Raw genomic sequence first — 20,764 nt, 5'->3', positions numbered from 1 at the left:
TTAACTATTACACCGAGGTCTGTGTTCAATATCATCTTTGGTCAAAGTGGTATTAAACTGAAATAAAAATATTTATTTACAATTTCACTAAAGGCAGAATATTAGGTGGCCTTGGCTTACATTGTAGCTCATGGGCATGATACTTCTCACACCTTTATCTCTTCCTAAAAGAGGATAGGCAAGGTGAGAACCCATTGAAGGTAACCCAGACGGTTTAGCAAGGTAGAACCCAATGAAGAGATGTCTATCAGGAAGATGTTTCAGTACTTTTAAGCATCTGGCTCACATGGGTTGCAGCATGAGTGCTAGCAAGAGACTATTGCTGGTAGTGTATAAGGATTTAAGGACCATCACCACTGACTGGCTTTGCGAGTGGTGGTGTTGAAAAACACAATAACTAATCATGAAAAGCAAATAAGGTACGTACTCCTTCATGTAATAGTGCTTTGTTCTCTCTCGGAGTGAAAGAGATTAATGTCAAAACAGACATTCTTTTCTTGGGCAGAACTCAAAACAGATATATATATACACTCAAAATATGACTGACACACGAAATATGAAAGTAAACTCCTGAAACAACAGATTACACAGAACCACCAGCTTCGATCATTTCACGAATCTCCTTAACTACCAAGTATGCTTTGTGGCCTCCGATCACCTCATCTTGTTTCTTTGCATCTTTCCACAACTGTTGCAAGAGAGTTGTCAGTTTCATCACTATGCCAAGAATAAGTTCTTTTTTTCCCCTCTTTTATTAAAAAAAATTGGGTTAGGTTTTTTTTTCCTTTTTTTTTTTTTTTTGGGGGGGGGGGGGGGATCTATTGAGTAAATAAAAAGCAGTCTCACCTGTACGGTTGGCATCTTCTGCACCCCACAGTCAAGTTCATGAAAAATATGAAAATTATCAGTAAAGATTCAGAACTGAAAGGGGCATGTGATGCAGAACTTGTAAGAATATTTGTTTCGGCAAGATAGATAGGAAAGCATATGAAGGCCAAGAAAAAGGGTTTCAAAGTTCTACAGTAACCCATACACATAATCTTTTTGGTAACTTCAAAATTAAAAATGTTCACCCTGTTTTGTCATTTTGAATCAAAGGAAAAAGGGGACAAGAAAGGATAATGCATATTACTTTGACGAAGGAAAAGGATAATGGTGAGTCCACCCGTTAGGGACATTGATCTTTGCATCACAAAGGAGGAAACATTGTCAGCCATACATGCAGCACCACTAGCATTGCCATTTTGGCCCCATACCTTGGTGTGTGCGCAATTTGGACAACAGATTTAGGAACCATACAATTTCTGTGAAAGTCAGTGACAAACAGTTACCCCAACTGCATGTCATTTTTGTCCCCCAGTCCCTTTTTCCCTCCATCATGGGATTCACATGTGAGTCTGAAGGAATCCTAGCTTAAGTAGGATTTATTCCAAGTCTGAGTGGATGGGTAATGGGTCTGCTGAGATATTTTCCTAACGATCTGACAATTCTAAAGCAGACATAGTTCTCCTTTTTCTCTAGGTGTTCTTTTTTGGGTGGTGTCTACAAACGGCAGGGATGTAGTCAAAGCAAGCTGATGACATGCCTGGGCCTGTTGGCCAAAGCTATAGACTAGTTGAATACATCAGTATAGGCAGTACAGGCAGCCCAGACTATATAAGGGTGCAGACCTGTTATTGCCTCAAAACTTCTGTGGCCTAAAAGGCCGTAGTCCCTCTAAGAAGTGGGCTGTGAAGGATACTTCTACATAGCTAGTAAGCAGGCTGATGTCTCGTTTGTTAAGTATAAATGAAACTATTAGGTAAAGATCATAACCTATGTTCTAAGGTTTTGGAGATTATTTTGTAACCACATTACATAGGATGATGGGTCAGAAAAGTTTCACTTTATTTGCACCTGAGCTTTGGAGGAAGAGCAATCAAGGTATCATTATTTTCAGGAGGAAGTGTCCCATTGATGAAAAAGTCTGAGACCATCTAAAAGATACCTTGATGCACCAGGTTACAGCACTTTTGAGAGAAGCATGCTTGAAAATTGTTTCTTTGAATTCATCAACAGGAGTTTCAATGGGCACAGCATTTTCAGCAAGGCATGAAATGACTTAACCAAACCCCCCCCCCCCCCCCCCCCCCCAACCATAGATTTGATAGTTCTAATTTATTCGTAGTATAAACCTGTGTTATCAGAAAGTGCATCAACTGACACGTAAAACTCATGGAATTTCATATTGTTCACAACTAAAAGCTTCTTTTCACTATTAGATATTCAAACCAAAGGTGTCAAGGTAGCAGGGCAACCCAAGGAGGTGGAGGGCTGACAAGGCACCTGCGTAGGTGCCCTAAGCCCCACGTGTAATTTTTCATTTCCTCTTTTCTAAAGTAACTTAATATGTACAATGTATACTTTATATCAATCTATATTAAACCCACAATAAATCATCAGAAATCAACATTTAGCCACAACTAGTAATCAAAATTTAACATTTATTCCTTCATATCTAGTTATCAAAAATCAATATTAATATGCATCAAATCATCAAAACCATCATAGAACTAAAAATATAGCAGAATTGACAAAGCAAGCTATTGGAAATTCAAAACATTCAAAACATAAATTTAGTTTTATACTTTGTTGGAATTGGTCATTGTCTTGGAATACCTAGTCTCATGCTTAGTCTATACTGTTTACATAAGATGAAATCTATTAAAGTATTTAAACTGCTCTCGACCTTAGAGAAATGTCCTGGTTCTCTTAAGAATTTTAACAAGTCAAATGGTTTTACTTTTACAAGAGACTTCTTATTAAGTAGAGAAAAAAGCCAATTGCTTAAATCTGATTCATATTTGGAGATATGTTCCAGCCAAAGCTTATTTGGTGTGTGCAACTGCTATAAAAATCTCTCAAAATGTAAATATTTAATTTTTATTTCTTTAGATATCAAAACAAATGAATACTAGATTTATGGAATTTTCTAGATTATGCTAAGAAGCTTTACATTTTTGCGTTAGAAAGTTGAAAATTTCACTGATTGAAAGAATTTAGCATTGTTTCACTAAGGGTTGACATTTTATCATTTTGGGAACTCATTTTTAAACCATCTTCAAGGGATTCAATAAGGGGTAATTTCTTATTTAAGAATAATATTTTCGAAGTTTATAAAATGCCAAATCTGAGTTTATACCATTAAGGCAGCAATAGCCTAGAACCCAAAAATCCACCTGAAAACCTACAAAATGCCTTCACAAATATGATTCCATCCATCAAGCTTAACCATTTTTTAGAGCCTATACCTAGCTTCCAAAATCCATGCTGCTATTAGAACCTCGTTTTGCCTTAATAGGAACTGGTATCTTTTCTATATCACTTTAAGTCTTCTAGCATCTTAGTATGGCGATTACAGTAAGGTATTTCAGAGGACGTGGACACAGGACATAACCAACAAGCCAACCAGCATGCCTGGATAAGGTGACAAGTTTGTACATTAGCCTAATTCCTTTAACTACTTTTCAATTTTAGGCATTCTATTGTGGGAGGTCTTAATCCTACTCTCAATAATAATTCAGAACAGAGGAAAGAGAAGAGATGAGAAAGCTCAATCTGTAATGGAGCTTCAGAGAACTTGAGAAGCCTCCAGTCCCAATGGCTTTATTTATATTTGGGGATTACAGCAAAAAGATTAGAAAAAGGACTTGAAGTCCTAATCAAACTCGAACAACAACCTTCCAGCTCTTCTACTCTTTAACACTCCCCCTCAAGTTGGACCATATATATAAATCGTATCTAGCTTGTTACAGAAGTAGTTAACCTTTGCAGCTCCTAATGCCATATGGAATAGATTTGTTAGCTCTTCTCCTATATTGACATGGCTAGAAGATATCTATCCTTGTTACAGCCTCTCACAAACAAAATGACAATTTCCTTCAGTATGTTCTCTACGCTCATGGAACTTAGGGTTTGATGCCATGTCAATAGCTGACTTGGTTGTCAGTGTAAAGTAGTATACTTTGCCAAGGTTATACCTAAATTCTAAATGTTGTTGTCAGGAAAAAAAAGGTGTTGCAGTCTATGCAACATTACATACTTTGCAGGTAGCTCAAAGTGTGAGACAATCTTAGTTTCTTATTTATTCATACGATGAATGCTTAAATTTATGAATTTGACTATCACAATTCAGACTTATTTTGCAATTTTTCTTGGTAACTATATTAACATCTGTGCTTTGAACAACAAAGTAAATCATTTTGTGTTTAATTTATAATCCTCGATTAGTAAACTATCATTTTCAGAACATTATACTTTATTTCTCAGATAATATGAGCACATAAAACTGTAGAAGGTAGAACAGCATTAAAAGTCTTACAGTGACTCCTGCACGAGAAACAAGCCTGTGTGGGACCTTATTGACATCAATACAGTAGAACCTGATTCTGCATTAAAAAAAAAGAAAAAAGAAAAGAGAGGCATCTCAGTAACTTGGTCAATCCGTCAATGTTCATATTGATGGTATCAGAGTCTGTCCTACTGAAAGAATGACAAAGAATGCTCTGAGGGCATTAGAGATCTGGTAACATGTAACTAATGACATGTGTATTGGCTGGACTGGGCCATATGCAATATGCTGTTGATTTCTTAGGAAATTGTGTGTGAAAGGTAACAGAGTAGGACCATCTAGACAATGAGTCCTAGATTCTTTTCAAATTTCAAGAGAGAACCCGGACAAACAACCACAAAAGGGTGGAAAGGACAGATGGTTTTGGCTTATGACCATCCAATTGGGTGTTTCAAGCCTGAGGAAATCAGGCCAATGTTTCATTTGATAAAAGAATAAGTAGAACATATTTTCTAAACAGGAACCTAGTAAATAATTTTGGCTTTGGTCCAGCCCAACCTGTGAACAGGATGCAGTAAAAGTTGGACATGGTTTGCCCCAGACCTAGTAAATCAATGACGTATACAGCAATCATTTGGTCAGTTTGGCACTAGGACTCTGGTTTTGGTGTTTTCCAAAATGCAGATTAAGAGAGAGATTTTAGTATTTACCCTGAAGTGTGGATGTAATAGTGGAATTTTTCCTCGTAGTAAAAGTCTATCCTGTATGTCGATCAAATCACCCTAGAATACCAAAAGCATGATTTTTTATATTATAGACTCAAGGAATTGGATGGAGACCACCCTTTCTAACTTTTGATGCACCAACGTTTTTAATACATGAACCAACCAGGAAGTTTTAAGTACTTGGGGATTAGTAGAGGAAGTCACCCGAACCTCGGATGGTATTCTGCTGCCAATTTTTCCAATTTCGGTTTCAAGTATATGCACTTCCTGCACCAGTTTGCCATCCTACATGTTCAGACAAGTTTTACTTAGAAATTGTAATCATTCCTATAACACTTACAAACATGTGTGATATCATTATCAGAAATCAACCATCAGATCACAATTAGACAAAGAAAATTTAGAGATCAATTGAAAATCCCAGCTGTTGATCAACAACTAAACTCAATACCAAAATCGAATTTTTGGATTGAATCAAGTTGAATTTGGTGGTGCCATATAACATCTCCTGTTCTCCTACACAGTTCTCAGTTTTCATTAAAATGACCCAGCTCAAATTTGTGGATGAAGGAATCAACGTCTCAAGTCTATTAGGTAAGCGCGCCAAAGTTTTAAACATTCATAAATTTTAGGGCGGAACATCCCAAAATGCATTCTTCCTGATAACCCCTGAACCACAATTCCTGACTTCAACAAACCTCAACGGCTCAACCAAATCCCGACAACCAAATCAGAGAATTAAAAAAGAGTATATTGCATGAATGAAGAAATTGCACCTAAAGCGGGTGGGGGAAGGGAGAAGAAAAACATCGTTGCGTCAGAAACGAACCAGAGAATAATAACTGCATCGCAATGCTGCTGAGCCTCTGAAATGATCTGATCGAACTGTGCTTCGGTTACAATGGGTTGGAGTTGGATTGAAATGGGCAAATCGAGATCCTCAGTAAGATCATCTACGTTCGAAGCGCCAAGGGAAGTATCGCAAATCACATTAAATTTCTTCGGATGAATCGAAGAGTTCGCAATTGAAGGAGATTTTCTTAGTCTAACCATATAAGAAGATGACAAAGGGTTGAGAAATCCCGCAAGCGGCGGATTGAAGCGAAATGGTTCTCTTTGTTGCAAGAAGTGAATGCATGGGGATACTCGAATAGTAGTAGCTGACATCTCTTAAGAGTTTTTCGCAGTTTGAAGGCTTAAAACGAACGGTGTTTGACCTCTCACTCCGTTGGCGCTAGGCATTTCGGCATTTCCGTTCATATATATTTTTGTCTGAATTCCCCACTTTTTTTTTTTAATTTATCTTAGACCCAAACCGCGCCTTCTAAAACTTCACCATACTGTATCGCTTCAGCATTCGGTCCGGCAGCCTATAACTTATTATGTGTCTTTTTTTTTTTTGGTAAACACTTATTAAGAATCTTGCAACTAAAACACTTAACATTTTCCCTATCCCTAATTCCCTATTTCAATTTTTGGTTTCATCATTTACTTCTCTTCTTAAATTTACTTGTTTTGTCTCTATTAATTAGATTTATTTGCTTTATCTATATTAATTTCAAATTATATCGATTGGTTGATCACAATGTCATTTGTACCAAAATTGTACCGCACTAGATACCGTGTTTAAACCGTTAGCTATTGATTTAACCGTAATAAGAAAATCAACTCGTATCAATCGAATTTGTTGAATTGAAAATGGAATAAATATAATAAAATAAATATAAAAGATTCCTATAATTGAATTTTGATTGAATATATTTGTCAAATTTATCATTGAAAACCTTTTAGATATTTTTTATTATAATGATATTTTTCAAAATAAGCAGTAGATTTAACTATTTTCAGTGATAAATTTGACAAATGTATCCAATAAAAATTTAATTTTGGGGTCTTTGTGCTTTTTAAACATAAAGTGGGGGTGTCAATGCTTTAAGGCCTCCATTTTGGAGTGTTAGTGTAATTTGCTCTTTATTTTATTTGGTGGTATGTATAGAATCCACTTGCCATGCATCTCCCGGCAGCCACCATAACATCACCGCACTAGACACTATTACATTTGAATTTTTTGGTTTCTATCCTGGAAGCATCGATCCATTTTTTTTTTTTTTTGTTTCTATTTCTAGGTAGATTCATTTTCATCCATTTCATTAATGTAAATCTCTAAGTTAAATTTCTTAATGTTTTTCCCTTTTATCCCTTCTCACTTCCCCCTCCCATAGAAGAGTGATTGTAAGTGATCATTTCCTTTTCTCTAGGGCAATTTATTTTTATTATTTTTTTTTATAAGAAAATGTGGGACTATTATATATACCATCAAAGAGAGTCAAACTTTGATCTCTTCCGAAGAGGTGTTGGTCATTGTCGACTAAGCCAACTTTTTGGTAGATTGGACCCATCAAGAATCATCAAATTTAGTTGTTTATTTTTTGGTTTTGGTGGCTAAGGTTCATCCGGGCCAGCTTGCACGCACCTTGATTACATCCTCAGGGGGGAGACGCTGTCTGCAAGGATCGCACCCACGACCTCTCCACTAAAAAGTATGGATCTTTACCACTCTACCAATCCTGCTTTGACAATTTAGCATGTTGTATGTAATCGATCTAGAATAGCCCTTTATTAAGGAATATATAACCTCTTTAATTATCTATGTAACATAATTTTGATTTTAACAAGATGTTGGGTTCACCTTGAAATACTTAAGTGGGTGATTCATCTACTTGTGACACGTGACATGACAATGTGATAATTCTATCCACCGGAAAGAAGACATAAGGTAAAATTGAAAAACGGAAGTTAGGTTTTTTATTAAAATCTATATTAAGTTTTAAAATTAAGTCTTGTATTTTTTTTTTTAATTTTAATTGTTTTGTTAGTGTGTGGGACCCATGAGGCAAGGGTGGTAATGAGACACCCATGACTCCATGAGTAATGGAGGTCCTTCATAATTTTGGTTATGAGGCTCTTTATGATATTGATCATCGGTCTTAAATGTCTTGATCATGGTGATGAGGTGGGCTTACTTGTCGGAACTATTGACTTTCAATTTTCATATCAATTTCATGACCATTCATGGCTATTACCATGAGTGGGGTTAATATTATTGAATGGATTAAATCTAATTCATACAAAAGAGGTGAATATGAGAGTTAATTCTCCAAGTAGCAAGGAGGTTAGGTCGATGTGGTTTATTCTCATTAATAGAGAAGGGACAAACCCATTGATTCTCCATTAGTAGGAAATTGATTTTTTACCTTGTGAGGAGGTGAGTTATTGTGATTCAATGACCCAATTCATTGCCTTGAGAATCTCAAGGGGTGTAAGGTGTGGTTTGGGCCTATATAAACCCAACCATTCCTTGCATATGGTGTATAATATATCACTCCTCACACTTTGCATTATTTGTTACTTATTTTTAAAAGTTTTTTCTTTTGAGTTTGTCTAAGTGTTGTGCTTTAACTTTTGACTCCTTGAAGGGACTAGAAGAACTACCTCATCTTTTAGTTGGAGTTTGCTTTATCTTGGAGGTGGTGGTGTGAATAACCCTTGGTAGTAGGGTGCATCAATTACCTTGAAGACAGAACTCAAAGTATGACTCAACCTCATTCATCGGTGGTTCGTTCGATTGCAACATCAAGCTCTCCGGATTGGCTAAGGTTCTTCATCTTTCAATTAGGCTGCGTTTGTTTGCTTGGAATAAAGGTGGGGTGGGAAAATTTTTGAAAAAAGTGTAGATTTCTTACTTTTTCTTTAAATCCCAAAATTGTAGATTATTTGGTTGCTTGGGGTGAGAAAGTGAGAGACAAGCTTCCTTGAATCAGGAAAACTTGTCTGGTGAGGTGGCAGCCCAACTTTCCCACCCCAAGACTTTTTAAAACCTTACAAATTTGGTAATATTTTGTAAAATAATTTGAAAAAGTAAAAAGTGAGAAGTATCACTTCTCCACAAAGTCCTTTCATTTCCTTCTCCCTCACCCCACTACACAAGGGGCCCACATGTTTTTTTTTTCCACCTCACTTTTGCAAACAAACGCAGCCTTATATTACAATTTCATTTTCATCTGCACCCCTTGGTTGGCATTCATTTTAGTCTTTAGTTTCGTTCACTCCCGTTCATGATTAACCTTTTATTTTAAATACCCTCTCTTTTCCTCTCCTTTCTTTTTCTTCCCTTTGTCTTTGGTCCCTTTTCCTCCCCTTCTTCTCTCTCCCCCCCCCCCCCCTTTTTCTTTTCTTTCTCTTCCTTCTTGTGCTTTTTGTCTCTTTTTTTGTCTTTTTTTTTTTTTTTCTGTTTCTTCTTGTTTGGGTTTTCTTTGTTGGTTTCTTCTCTCTTTTTTTTTTGGTTTTTTTTTTGTTTTTTCCCTTCTTTCTCTTTCTTTCCTTGCTTCCTTTCGTTTGTCTTTTCTTTCTTTTCTTTTGTTTTTTCTTCCTCTCTTGTTTCTTTTGTTTGTTTTTTCTCCTTTTTCTGTTTTTCCTTTTCCTTCATCTTGTCTCCCTCCTCTTTTCTTGCTTCTTTCCTCTTCCTCCTTTTTCCTTTTTCGTCTTTTCTTTTTCTTTTGGTCCCTTCTTCCCCTTCTTTGTTTTTGTTGTGGTTCTTCTCCTCCCTGTTTCCCCCGTCTCGGGTTCCTCTTTTTTTTGCCTTTGCTGGCCTTCTTTGTTTTCCCTTGTTCTTTCTCCCTTGGGTCTCTTGGGTGTTTTTCGTGGTTTTCCCGTGAGACGTTTTGTTTGGTTTTTCTGTTGGGTGTGGGAGTTCCTTTCTTGGCTTGCTTGCCTCTGTTCGTTTGGTCTTTGGTATTGAGTAGAGGTCTGCTCCTACACCAACTCGGTGAGTTTTCTCCGCGGCAGCCTGCAGTTCTTGGCTGACAACGGAGAAGATGGAGAGCACGGTGAGCAAACACCAGAGGGTCTCACCTCATGGTTAAGAGATTCTTTTAGATTTTTACATTTATTCTTAAATAAACTTATTAAAAATAAAAAAAGAGAGAGGGTATTTTCGTCACAAAAATTATTAAATTAATAGTTTCTGTCAAGCTTGTCTTTATTTAATTATTTATTGAAACCACAGGGGAGCCATATGCAAAAGAAAACTTAAACTGGACTAAAAGTGACTTAGACCAAATCTTAAGGGGTCCAGATGAAAATTACCCTTTCATTTTTTGTATTTTGTAGAATTTGTAATACTATTTCGTACCGCAACAATGTTGACCAAAAAAAAAGTACCCCAACAATGGAGGGGCCCTTTTAGTTACAATTATTAGCTACTTCATTGATAGATTGGTCACTTCAAATATTTGGTGATAATTGCTAACCTTGACTAAAGTAAACCGTTAAACACAAAATTTTCATTATCATTCTTGATCTCCAAACAAACATGGACCTTAATTGTTAACCTTGACTAATTAAACCGTTAAACACAACATTTTCATTATCATTCTTGATCTCCAAACAAACATGGACCTCCAATCAAATAATTTTCAAAATGCTAAAATCTTCGTGTCGATAAATGATTCTAACCAATCTTATAATCTGTTTTTTTTTTAAACCTTCAACAAAAATTGAAACTAGAATGCTAAAATCTTCATGCCTCCAAATGATTGTAACTACTCTCTACAGTATTTTGTTTTTACTTTTAATGGAATTTTTCTTCTTAACATACAAAATATGCATCAAATTTGAGAAGAGAATATCATTATATTTAGTATACATGATTTGGGTGATTTCTTTTTGTTGGAGAATCTTTGGCACTTCAGCTCAAGCTCTCTATGATTTTCGAGATTGCTGAGATGGTACCAAAGGCACATGATGTAACACCCACTATAATAATCAAAATACATAAATACACCTACAAGGAGAAAAATGAAGAGTGGTCAGCAAAAAAGGGGGTAGTTAATTTGACAAAAGAAAATGAAAATTGAAAAGAAAGATCATGTTGATGTGATCAACATTAATATCAAGGCTAAGAGACACAATTGCATTATTAGTGTGCTTTATGTGGATGATATTTTATTAGAAATTAAATAAACACATACCTTTGACACAAAGGATATATTGTTGTAAATATGTTTAAAATTTTATATTTTTATATAAATATATATTTTAATCATTTCTTTTATCCTATGGTTTTTATAACGGAAGCTTTAGTTCCACATCGGGCTAAAATGAACTGATTATCTTGTTTATATATAGTAAGGACCAATATAATATTATTTTGGGTTAAGGATCTAACCTTGTGCGACGCAAACCAAGTCTAAACACTATTGTGACCCAGTCATGGATATATATATATATATATATTAATAAATATTAATATTAATAATTCTATATGACTTGAGACTAGGGACTTGGGACTTGGGACTTGGGTCTTGGGACTTGGGTCTTGGGACTTGGGTCATAGGCCTTGATCCAGAAGGCCTTAATCCGGAAAGCTCACTGCTGGGTTAAACATGAAGATGCCATTAGAGAGGCACTTTCTTTTATAGAGGTCATCTGGATAGTTACATTTTTATAAGGAGTTGAGCTGAATAAGTACTCTCACAAAGAGAAGTGACCTTATCCTTTCACCCACAACCTTTGGGGCTTTATATAAACCTATTTTTGAGTTTAATTTGTACACTGAATTTCCTCCTCCTCTTTCTCTCTAACTCTCCCTGTTGTTATTCTGTTAAACAGTGGAACATTATCTAATAACACCTTAAGTAACCTTTCTAGGGTGCAACCTTAAAGGTTTGGGCTAACTGATCTTGGGTGAAGATACATTTGGAACCCGTATTGCACAAATCGGGGTGTCTAAATATCTTAAAGAAAGTACCTTTGGTACATTTCAGCTTTGAAGAAGTATTATGATTACAACAACCATTCAAGTGTTTGTGGAGATTCCTCAACTAGTTTTTCAACATATATTTGAAGGCATTTATATTTTGGGCATAGATATTCAAGGAGAAATGTCAAACAAGAATGAAAAGAAATATCAACTGTAACATATATAATTCAAATTGACAAACTTACGAGACAACTTTGATTAATAATAGTAAGTTCTAGTAGAAATATTTTTATACTTGTAAATATAAATCAAGTGTTGCATTATTTATTTTCTTATGCAATTGTTTGTGGTAGTGTTAACATCAAACATTAAATACTAAATTAAACTTGGGAAGTAGATACAGGGACATACCTGCAGCCGGGTCACTTTACCCCTCAAAATGCTTAGAAAGCAAGCACAAGGAAGTATCAAAGTCTGCCAGTAAAATCATTTATTCATTATCAAATTATAAGCTAATTATATAGCATAGGTTGCAAAGGTTATCTAATTCACCAGCCACTAGAATTCAAATCAACTGGGAAGAAAAAGAAAACTTACCACAAGCATTGTAAACAATGATCCAATTAGTGCCATCACAAGACCTGAATATGATAAAGAAAGGTGTAATTGCCAATTGGAAAAGTATTCACTTGTTTCCCTAGCTAGAAAGCAAAAATGTTTCAAATGATTTGAGCTCCTACTTAAAAGGAACATCTTTTTCGAAGTTAAATAGGAACCTAAAAGGGCAGTGAAGATTTTCTATCCATAAGGGCATTTTACATTATCTCCTACTTCAATAAAAGCTGGTCCCAAAATAAAGTCATACGAATGAAAATTTTTGAATTTATATTATGAGGAGAAAATGGAAAAAGCTTACCGAAGAAAGGGATGGTGAGACCCACAAGCAAGGTAGAGACCACCAAAGATGTTCTGATGATGACTGAGTACAAGTAAAATTTTTGATGGTCTGATGGTATCAGTTCCTCCAAACACATTGCCACCGGGGTCATGGTTAATGCATATGTAAATCAAAGTTAAGGAAAAAAGAGCCATTCCCTTGTCTCCGTTTGAAACAAGACACTTTTTTTCCCAACTCCAGAAATCTGAGAATTTTGGAATTTTTTCAAAATGCCAACTTTCAAAACCAAAAGTATACACTGTCTGATAATTTTTCAGAGAAAAGGATATTTGGTGAATGGGTTAACCACCTGCAAGAATTCAAATACCTCAAAAAGTTAGTTCCACAGAATTCAGGCTTAATGGCTTTGTACAGCAAACTGTAAATGAAACATTTGGTTTAAATTTTCCTCAGTGCTTAGTAGTTTGTGTCCTTCACAAATCATGAACCTGAACAAATATAATCCCATGAAAGGCAAAAATGACAATTCCCTTCAACCTAACAGCAGAGACATTCAAAATATAGGAGAGGAGTCATGATTTCTTTTTCCCTTTTTGGGTAAAGGAGTCATGATTTCAGAAACTGATAACCAATTCCTGGTGACTTGTCTCCTAAAATGTGAAAACGTATCAAGATATTGTATGATCTCAGTAATGGATCATTTCTACCGGATCTTTTCCTTGTTGTTTACTTGTTTTCATCTTGCTTTGTAACAGCTGTAGTAGCTTTCCATGGATATCCTCCAAAGGAGATAGACCAAACCTTCCTAGATCACACTATTTTTTTCACTATTGTGGATGATTATACTTGGTGCACATGGATTATACTTTATGAAATACAAATCTGAAACTAAGGGTCTATTAATTGCTTTTTTTGCACTTGTTTTTGCCTAATATCATTTTTAGGTAAAAAAAAAAAGCCAATAAGAATCTAACTAGTCCATATGTTCTGGATAGAAGACCAAGGGTTTCCCCCCACTTCCTCCACAATATCATACTTCAGCACATTTGGTACCTTATCTACAACCTAATTGCTACATCAAGATTTTAATAAAAGCAAAAGAGATCAAGAGTTTTCTGTGTGTACACACTATACTCTCATTTGACTACAAATTTATTCAATATTTCTCTCCATTAAACAAGCAGGATATCCATCAAGGCAAACAAAATTGTGCTTATTCCATGATTGCAATCTTGTAAGCCGATGGTGTATTACTCGGGTGATTGATGGAGAATTCATACCAGGTCCAGCAATGTCATAAGATTAATGTATGGTTTTTCTTTTTTGCTTCATAAGAAGAAAGAGTGACTATACCAAGATTTTAGGGGCATACCGTAGTCCAGATAGCAATCTTTGATGCAACTAGATCATGGGGCATATTCAGAGTGAATTGGGAGGCTGTTGATTCCCCAAACATTTTGTATCCCATTAAAGCAACTCCAGCATACAACGCCGTACAAATACCAAAACTGCAAGAGTTTTAGAATAAACTGATCAGATGATTAAGGAGAGAAAGTTATACATCTTTGTCACAAGTATACCAAAGTTATTCATCTTTGGGCATTTCAAAGAACACACATTCCTGAATTCACGAAATAGGTAAAATTGAGTGAATAACTCTTTCCTAGATTCGAACTTCCAGTGTATTCATAAAATAGTTGGGAACAATATGCTTACGCTACTAGGAGAACAGATGGGAATTGGTTTGGTTTTGCCATTGAAGTATAAATATTTGGGAAGACCGCATGTCCTGAGTAGCAATAACCATAGAGGCCAATGGCGACAGGAAAGGTAGAGAGATTTAGCATGCTCCCTTGGTTTTGAAAGCCAACTTGATCCACCAGTCCCACCCAGAACAGGCAGAGGACGACCAAGATAGAGGCAATGACTCCCCCAGCTGGAATGAAAGAAAACACATCAGTAATTAGTACCTAAAGCCTCCACTCACAAGTTTGATTAAGTTACTAAAAAAAGTTAAAAGAAATTTGGCATCCAGGAACTTTATGTGCACATAGTTGGTATCCAGGAACTTTCTGGAACACAGTTGGATTTCATTGGTACCTCAATAGAAATTTATGTCTGATTAATTCAAATTTAAGATTCACCCCAATACCCATGGTTCCAATAGCCAAATGAATTCTTTTATATAGAAAGTAGGAAAAATTTTCAGAATCGACTTAAAGATGAAGCTAAAGCATCAATTCATTTTTATAATGAATGGTGATCGTTAAGTTTAGCTTAACTGTACTTACCAGAAAAGTAACTGAGAACACTGAGATCCCGAAGCCATACAGTTGGAAGCACAGCTACGGTGGCCATCAATGCAAAAAGATGGTGGGCATCTAGCACAAACCCACCTATGTTTAGATGTGCATTAGGAAACAAGGCTGATAAGTTGTCACTCTCCAAAATTATATACTCAACACAAGAAGCCTGCAATAAGAAAATGTTTATGAAATTTATATTGGTGATAGGAGAAAATGAAGGAATGCTGAAAATAGAAAATCAAAAAGAAGAAAAAATTAATTCTGAAAAGGAATGAAGCATTATCGATGACACTGTTATAACGATTTGATGCAATTAAACTGAGAGATAAAAATTAAGTTCCTGTACTTACATAGAGTTCCACATAGAGAATTATCTGAAGCCAAAACAACATAAGAGAAAGTGTCAGCCATCATCATAGTATCAACAATTTTAACAAAAACAATTCAGATAAATCTCCAACAACTATCTCTGCCCCCACTCAAAAGAAGAAACATTTTATGAAGAGTAATCAATTAAGAAATAATCCAACAAATTCAGTGAGACTAATGATTGAATTATGTATTTTAATTAAAAGCAGTATCAAAGATTTAAAACCTTAAAAGGGCATAAGCCAAATCCATGAGGCTCTTGCAAATGGAGGGTCATAATGTGTATGCAATTTCACTCAAGCTTATGAAGAGAAGTTTTTGGTTACCCAAAAAGGAAAAAAAAGAAAATAAAAAGGAAGGTAGAAGAGAAGCATTTTCTTCAAATATTACACCCCCTTATGGATAATATTTTATGAAATTACTAAATAGATCGTGTTTCGAGATCCCAAACCTATGAGCTCTGGGTGCTGTGACTTACAGAGAGTGCCAAACGACCCACGGTGCCAAAAGCAGCTTGACCAATGTCTGGGTAAGTCTCAAGCCCAGGTTCGCTATCTAAGCAACGGCGTAAGAGAATGCCGGTATACCAAGAAAGCACAGCAAAGAGGAATAGTATACCCAGGCTTGTCCAACCACCTTCCTTGGCCGCATAAGGAGTAGACAAGATTCCAACTCCACAGAGAACGTTCACGCCTGCGTTTACAACAAAAACAATGACATTACGACAACCGTATTCATAAATTTACCACTGAAACATAAAACACAGTAAATAAATAAAAATTACTGTTCTTAATGCTTGTGAAGTTCTCTATTACATCCTCAATCCCATCTTATGTAATCAATTAGTGAATTCTTTTTTCCTTGGTAAACCAACTCGTGAAATTTGAAAGGTTAGGTTTTTCGGGTAAAGATAAAGATTAAGCGAAGCCAAAAGTTTGAATCGGATCAAACACTCCATTTCAAGGGGAAAAAAACCCTTATGTAGAAAAGCTATCAATCCCAAAAAATAATATTAATGAATTTTCAATACTAGCCCAAAAAGAAATGTTATCTTACGAACGTGATTCACTCCCGCGGATTTAAAAGCCTAATCTCCGAGGTCTTGGGTTTGCACCCATTCGGCGGCATTAATTATATGAAAGCTCCCTCACTCCCGCAGCTACCTAACGTTTCCCCATTAATTATATGAAAGCTCCATTTTGAGGATGTATCATGGTGCGGGGTTGGGCTGCCCATCGTATTTTGAAAGGGTAAAAAAAATATAAAAAAAATAAAATTAAAAAATAGAAATAAATAAATAAAAAAAAGAATATTCCAGTAATTTTTTTTTGGGAGTAATATTTCACTACATAATTTTATAGAGAAGATTAGTAGGCCCTACTTAGCCTAATTTAATTGAATATGACACTAGTAACATGTCTTCACCTCCATTACGGACGTGGAGATCACGCCCGAAGAGGTTGGAAAGAAGAGACGAAATTGCAGAAAGTGAAAACACCGAAAGGTAAGGCAGGAAGTAGGACAAAACGATTTAAAAAATAGGATGACAAGGTCTGACCTTGGGAGCTGGGACAAATACTGCTGGCGGACGAGAAACAACAACACTCTCACGGCTGAATAGGAGAAGCATGCATGCACAGGACAACATATCACATGCATTCAGCTTAAATATGCAACGCTATTTAATTGTTTATGGCATTTAATCATAGTTGGTCGTTCCAGCGATAATCTTACAACTTTGAAAGTCGTTTCCACAGTCCACGCTACAACTACAAAGACGATGTAACATTAATTAATTACATGTCTTTACAAATTTCTGATTCTAAATATTTTTTATTTAGGGAAAAATCGGTTATATCATTATTTTTCTTAAACTAGTGTTTTTCTTAATACTAAAAATACAAAGGTCGATCGAACCCACTTACCACTCAATCCGTAATATCATTAATTTTGTTAGGTTGTTGTGACTGGATGTGACATAGATTTCATTAAATTTCAACCATATAAAAGAGCATATGCAAATTATATTAAGTTAAATAATTGCTTTTTCTTGATTCAAATTGAATCTTTTTTTTATATGGCTAAAATTTAATGAAATTCACGTAATATTCATCAATGCTGAGCACTATAGGCATCACCATATCAGACATACCAACCTTGCCAAATCCCAAGAAACAAAGAATGGGTTAGGCTCCGGCAAGAACAGCTGCCATAAATCGAAGAGGTAATGATCCTGTCCATCAGCCATTTACCATGAATGGTTGATTATCTTCTTGAAAACCATTTCATAAGGCCTATGTGTAATGATGCTATTTGCAATGTAAAAATTCGACTAAAATAAGCTGGACTTGCCATCAAAGCCTGGCAGCATTGTTTTTCTTAGTTTTTACCATCAAGGCCCAACTTATATTTTCTGTAGGTTTTATCTTTTGTAAAGGGAAGAAGCTTAAGATCAATATCATAATCAATCTATAACTATCAAAGAATTGGCTCAGTTGGCAATAATAATGTCTCTTAGTGGAAGAAAATGTTCAACTCTTCCTAGTGGTATATGTAGTAGTCCCTCCCCCTTTTTTTTCCCCTAGTAAATTAATATAAAACATCCAGTCTAAAAACAGGAATAATCAACTATTTGAAGGAATATTCATATGCTTTTATTCCCTATTGAATACGTGATTAGAAAGAGACATTTGGGGATTTTCTAGATAGGATTTTTAGGTGATAGTTTTTGTTGCTATTTTCAGTATTCTTGAAAGATCATCAATGTTATCTTCTTCGGTTTACATAGTGAATCATCTTCAGCTTTGCCAGTAAAATTCAAACATCTATATGTACTTATACTATTTTGAATTTTGATCCTGTGTTTGTTAGTGTTCCTTCTGACATCGCTAACCAAAAGCAGCCAATGCGTAAAGGGTAAACGAGCCAAGTTTTCCCTGAGGGATGGTGAAGGAGGAAATCCTTAACCAACAGTCATTGTTGTGGTAGGATAGTTAAAGAGAACAATGAAAGGAATTTCAGATCTCTATCAACATGGGGGCAATAGATATGATCTTAGATTAGTGAGTAAAGCCTTTTCTAGTGCAAATTAGGTGCCCAAAATTTAAAGTTGAAAACTTACCATTCAGCACAGCTTGTCCATAAGAGCATTGCCGAGATAGAGGTATCTCATGGGAGACCCTGGAAGGCTTCTGGTCAGGGGATATCTTTTTGGCCGGAGGCTTCTTTGAGGGAATGGGTGGAGGAAGCAAAGCATGAGAACTCCGGCGTTGCTGCTGTAGCTGTTCTTGCTGCTTCTCATCTGCAGGTAACAAGGGCTTTACTATTGAAGATAGTATTTCAGGAGTGTGTCTCCTTGTCAGGGTTGATGAAAGGAAAGAGCTGCCTAATCTTGACAATGTAGGAGTGCCCAGAAAGCCAATATTCGGAGAAGGTATGCTACTATACATATCAATAGATTGCCTGACAAATTTATGAAAAAAAATTACCAATAAATATCAAATTAAAGTATACATTTAAAGGAAACCAAGCAACCGATTAAAGAAAACTCATAGCTACTGATTCAGGGATATGCATGAAATAAATCCTGTAATTGAATATATAGTTTTAAATAGAATTGTGCAAAACAGTATCCTTATAGCCAAAACCTCATTTAATTGGAATAAGGTGCAAGTGGAATGTGCTGATATGCATAATAGAAAGACAATTTTAAAGATTACAATTCATCACAATTATGATGTTCTGGGTATGTCAAGTATTACTTTCCATCTATGTTCAGCCAGGATGAGAGAATGGTAAGTTGTTTTCACTTTTCACTTTAAAACTTTAATTTGATTACATAATTGAGCCACAGCAGAAGCTCCTAATGATCTGGTTCTATGTATTATGCGGCTAATTGGCTAAGAAAGTTTAATAAAGACAAAATGGATCATAAATCATAATGCCTTGTCCATGAAGATTGGCTAATGATCTGGAGATCTCAAATCTCAATTCAGGTTCAGAGATAACGTATCTGGATGAATTGGGAGACCAAATGTTGTAATTTTAAGATCTTTAACTCCACAGACGAGGCTTGTTGCCATGGTTCAAGGAAAAAGGATCGAAATGAGAATCCGAATCGGATTGCAATGGGATCACAATTTCTTGTTTTGTGGTATAGGCTGCCGATTCGCACTTGCTTTTTAGGGTATTGTCTTTTCACAGGTGTGAAATTGAATCAGAGGAGGGAACAGGGGAACCTCACGTGATGTGTGAAGCGACCTTATGAAGCATACATGAAAGTTCTTACTGGATGCTTTTCAGCTTCAAGCGTCTCGTGCTGTGGAAACGAAAACAATAAGGGTGCTTTTGGAAGGTAAAAAGACCAACGAGGTTGAATGATTGCAGATAATACCATTCCCAGCAAAACAAGCTCAAGGACAAAATTAAAATAATCAAAGCCCCAAAAAGCAATAATCTAGCGCATCTGAACAAGTCAAAAATCTGAGATTCATAGAAAAGAGACAGAAGCAGAGTAAATAAGACATGCAGAGAGAAAAGAAGCTATGGTATATATGTTTACCTGTAACTTTGTGGCCATTGAATGTTGTAAGAACTAGTCTGGTTCTGCTGGCGGCTTCCGACGGAAGAAGCTTCAGAACCGTCGGAATCATTGCCATCATCACACCCTTTTTCGAAATCCTTCTCAACGTCTTCTTCGTCGCTCTCGATGAAGAAACTCTGTTCCGAAATTGAGTTTCGCATTTTGCTTCCGATTGAAGGTAAAGAACACTAGAATGTAAACACTGAAGAGATCAGTCATGAAACTCTAACATAATGTTTTTAGAATCCAGAAGTGCATCTTTACAATATCAGAATTGAAATGCATTCTAATCGAAAAAAAAAGAAGAAAAAAAAACTACTTCACCTGTTTGGTGTCTACGGACCGGTTTTTCTGGAAAATTTCAACTGAAAAAGATTCAGAGACAGCTGAAAAAGGAAATAATACGAATAAGTCGGAACTTAAGATACTAAAAAGGAATCTGAAATCGCAGATTTCGGAGTAAAGAGAGAAATCAACAAGAACAAGAGAGGAAACGAAGATTTTGTAATACAAAAGAAGCGATCTCCACTAGAGACTAAGATCTTATCCGATAAACTCTAACTTCTGCAATCTATAAATTTCTAAAACGCGAAAACCGATCACGAGTTAATCTGATTTTGAACTCCTGCAACGTGAACAGGCAAGCGAACCAATACGTAGACGAGCTTCTGAAAAGTGAAAAACAAGGAAATTTGTGATTCGCGAAGTACCTCTGTGCTTGACAGTGTCGCTGTCTCTCTCTCCACTGTCCACCTGGGCGGGTCACGCTGGCTGAAGAGGGCTGGTGATTGTAA

The 20,764-nt window shown here is 35.9% G+C and overlaps 2 protein-coding genes across 2 annotated transcripts; both read right to left on the bottom strand.

The window, feature by feature from the left end:
* Positions 1-109: 109 nt before the first annotated feature.
* Positions 110-6,297, bottom strand: WCRKC2 (WCRKC thioredoxin 2). The gene is made up of 5 exons (XM_089144315.1): positions 5,885-6,297; positions 5,266-5,340; positions 4,361-4,427; positions 847-864; positions 110-688 (listed from the first exon to the last, which is right to left on the bottom strand). Exons 1-5 carry the CDS (start codon positions 6,220-6,222, stop codon positions 584-586), a joined length of 603 nt encoding a protein of 200 aa, XP_089000441.1. The 5' UTR covers positions 6,223-6,297; the 3' UTR covers positions 110-583.
* A 4,069-nt stretch (positions 6,298-10,366) lies between these two features.
* On the bottom strand, positions 10,367-20,764 carry LOC149023838 (amino acid transporter AVT1C-like). Its single transcript, XM_089144312.1, has 14 exons — positions 20,681-20,764; positions 20,295-20,356; positions 19,950-20,158; positions 18,510-18,850; positions 15,867-16,081; positions 15,370-15,393; positions 15,005-15,185; positions 14,430-14,649; positions 14,086-14,221; positions 13,043-13,062; positions 12,732-12,877; positions 12,413-12,456; positions 12,227-12,289; positions 10,367-10,897 (listed from the first exon to the last, which is right to left on the bottom strand). The coding sequence occupies exons 3-14, from the start codon at positions 20,129-20,131 to the stop codon at positions 10,802-10,804; spliced, it is 1,668 nt and encodes a 555-aa protein (XP_089000438.1). The 5' UTR covers positions 20,132-20,158; positions 20,295-20,356; positions 20,681-20,764; the 3' UTR covers positions 10,367-10,801.

This window comes from Hakea prostrata, chromosome 2, assembly GCF_041222555.1.
Source record: "Hakea prostrata isolate BN-2017 chromosome 2, UWA_Hpros_2, whole genome shotgun sequence".
Lineage (NCBI taxonomy): Eukaryota > Viridiplantae > Streptophyta > Magnoliopsida > Proteales > Proteaceae > Hakea > Hakea prostrata.
Note: the sequence above shows the minus strand (reverse complement) of the source record. Positions and strands in the feature narration are given on the sequence as shown.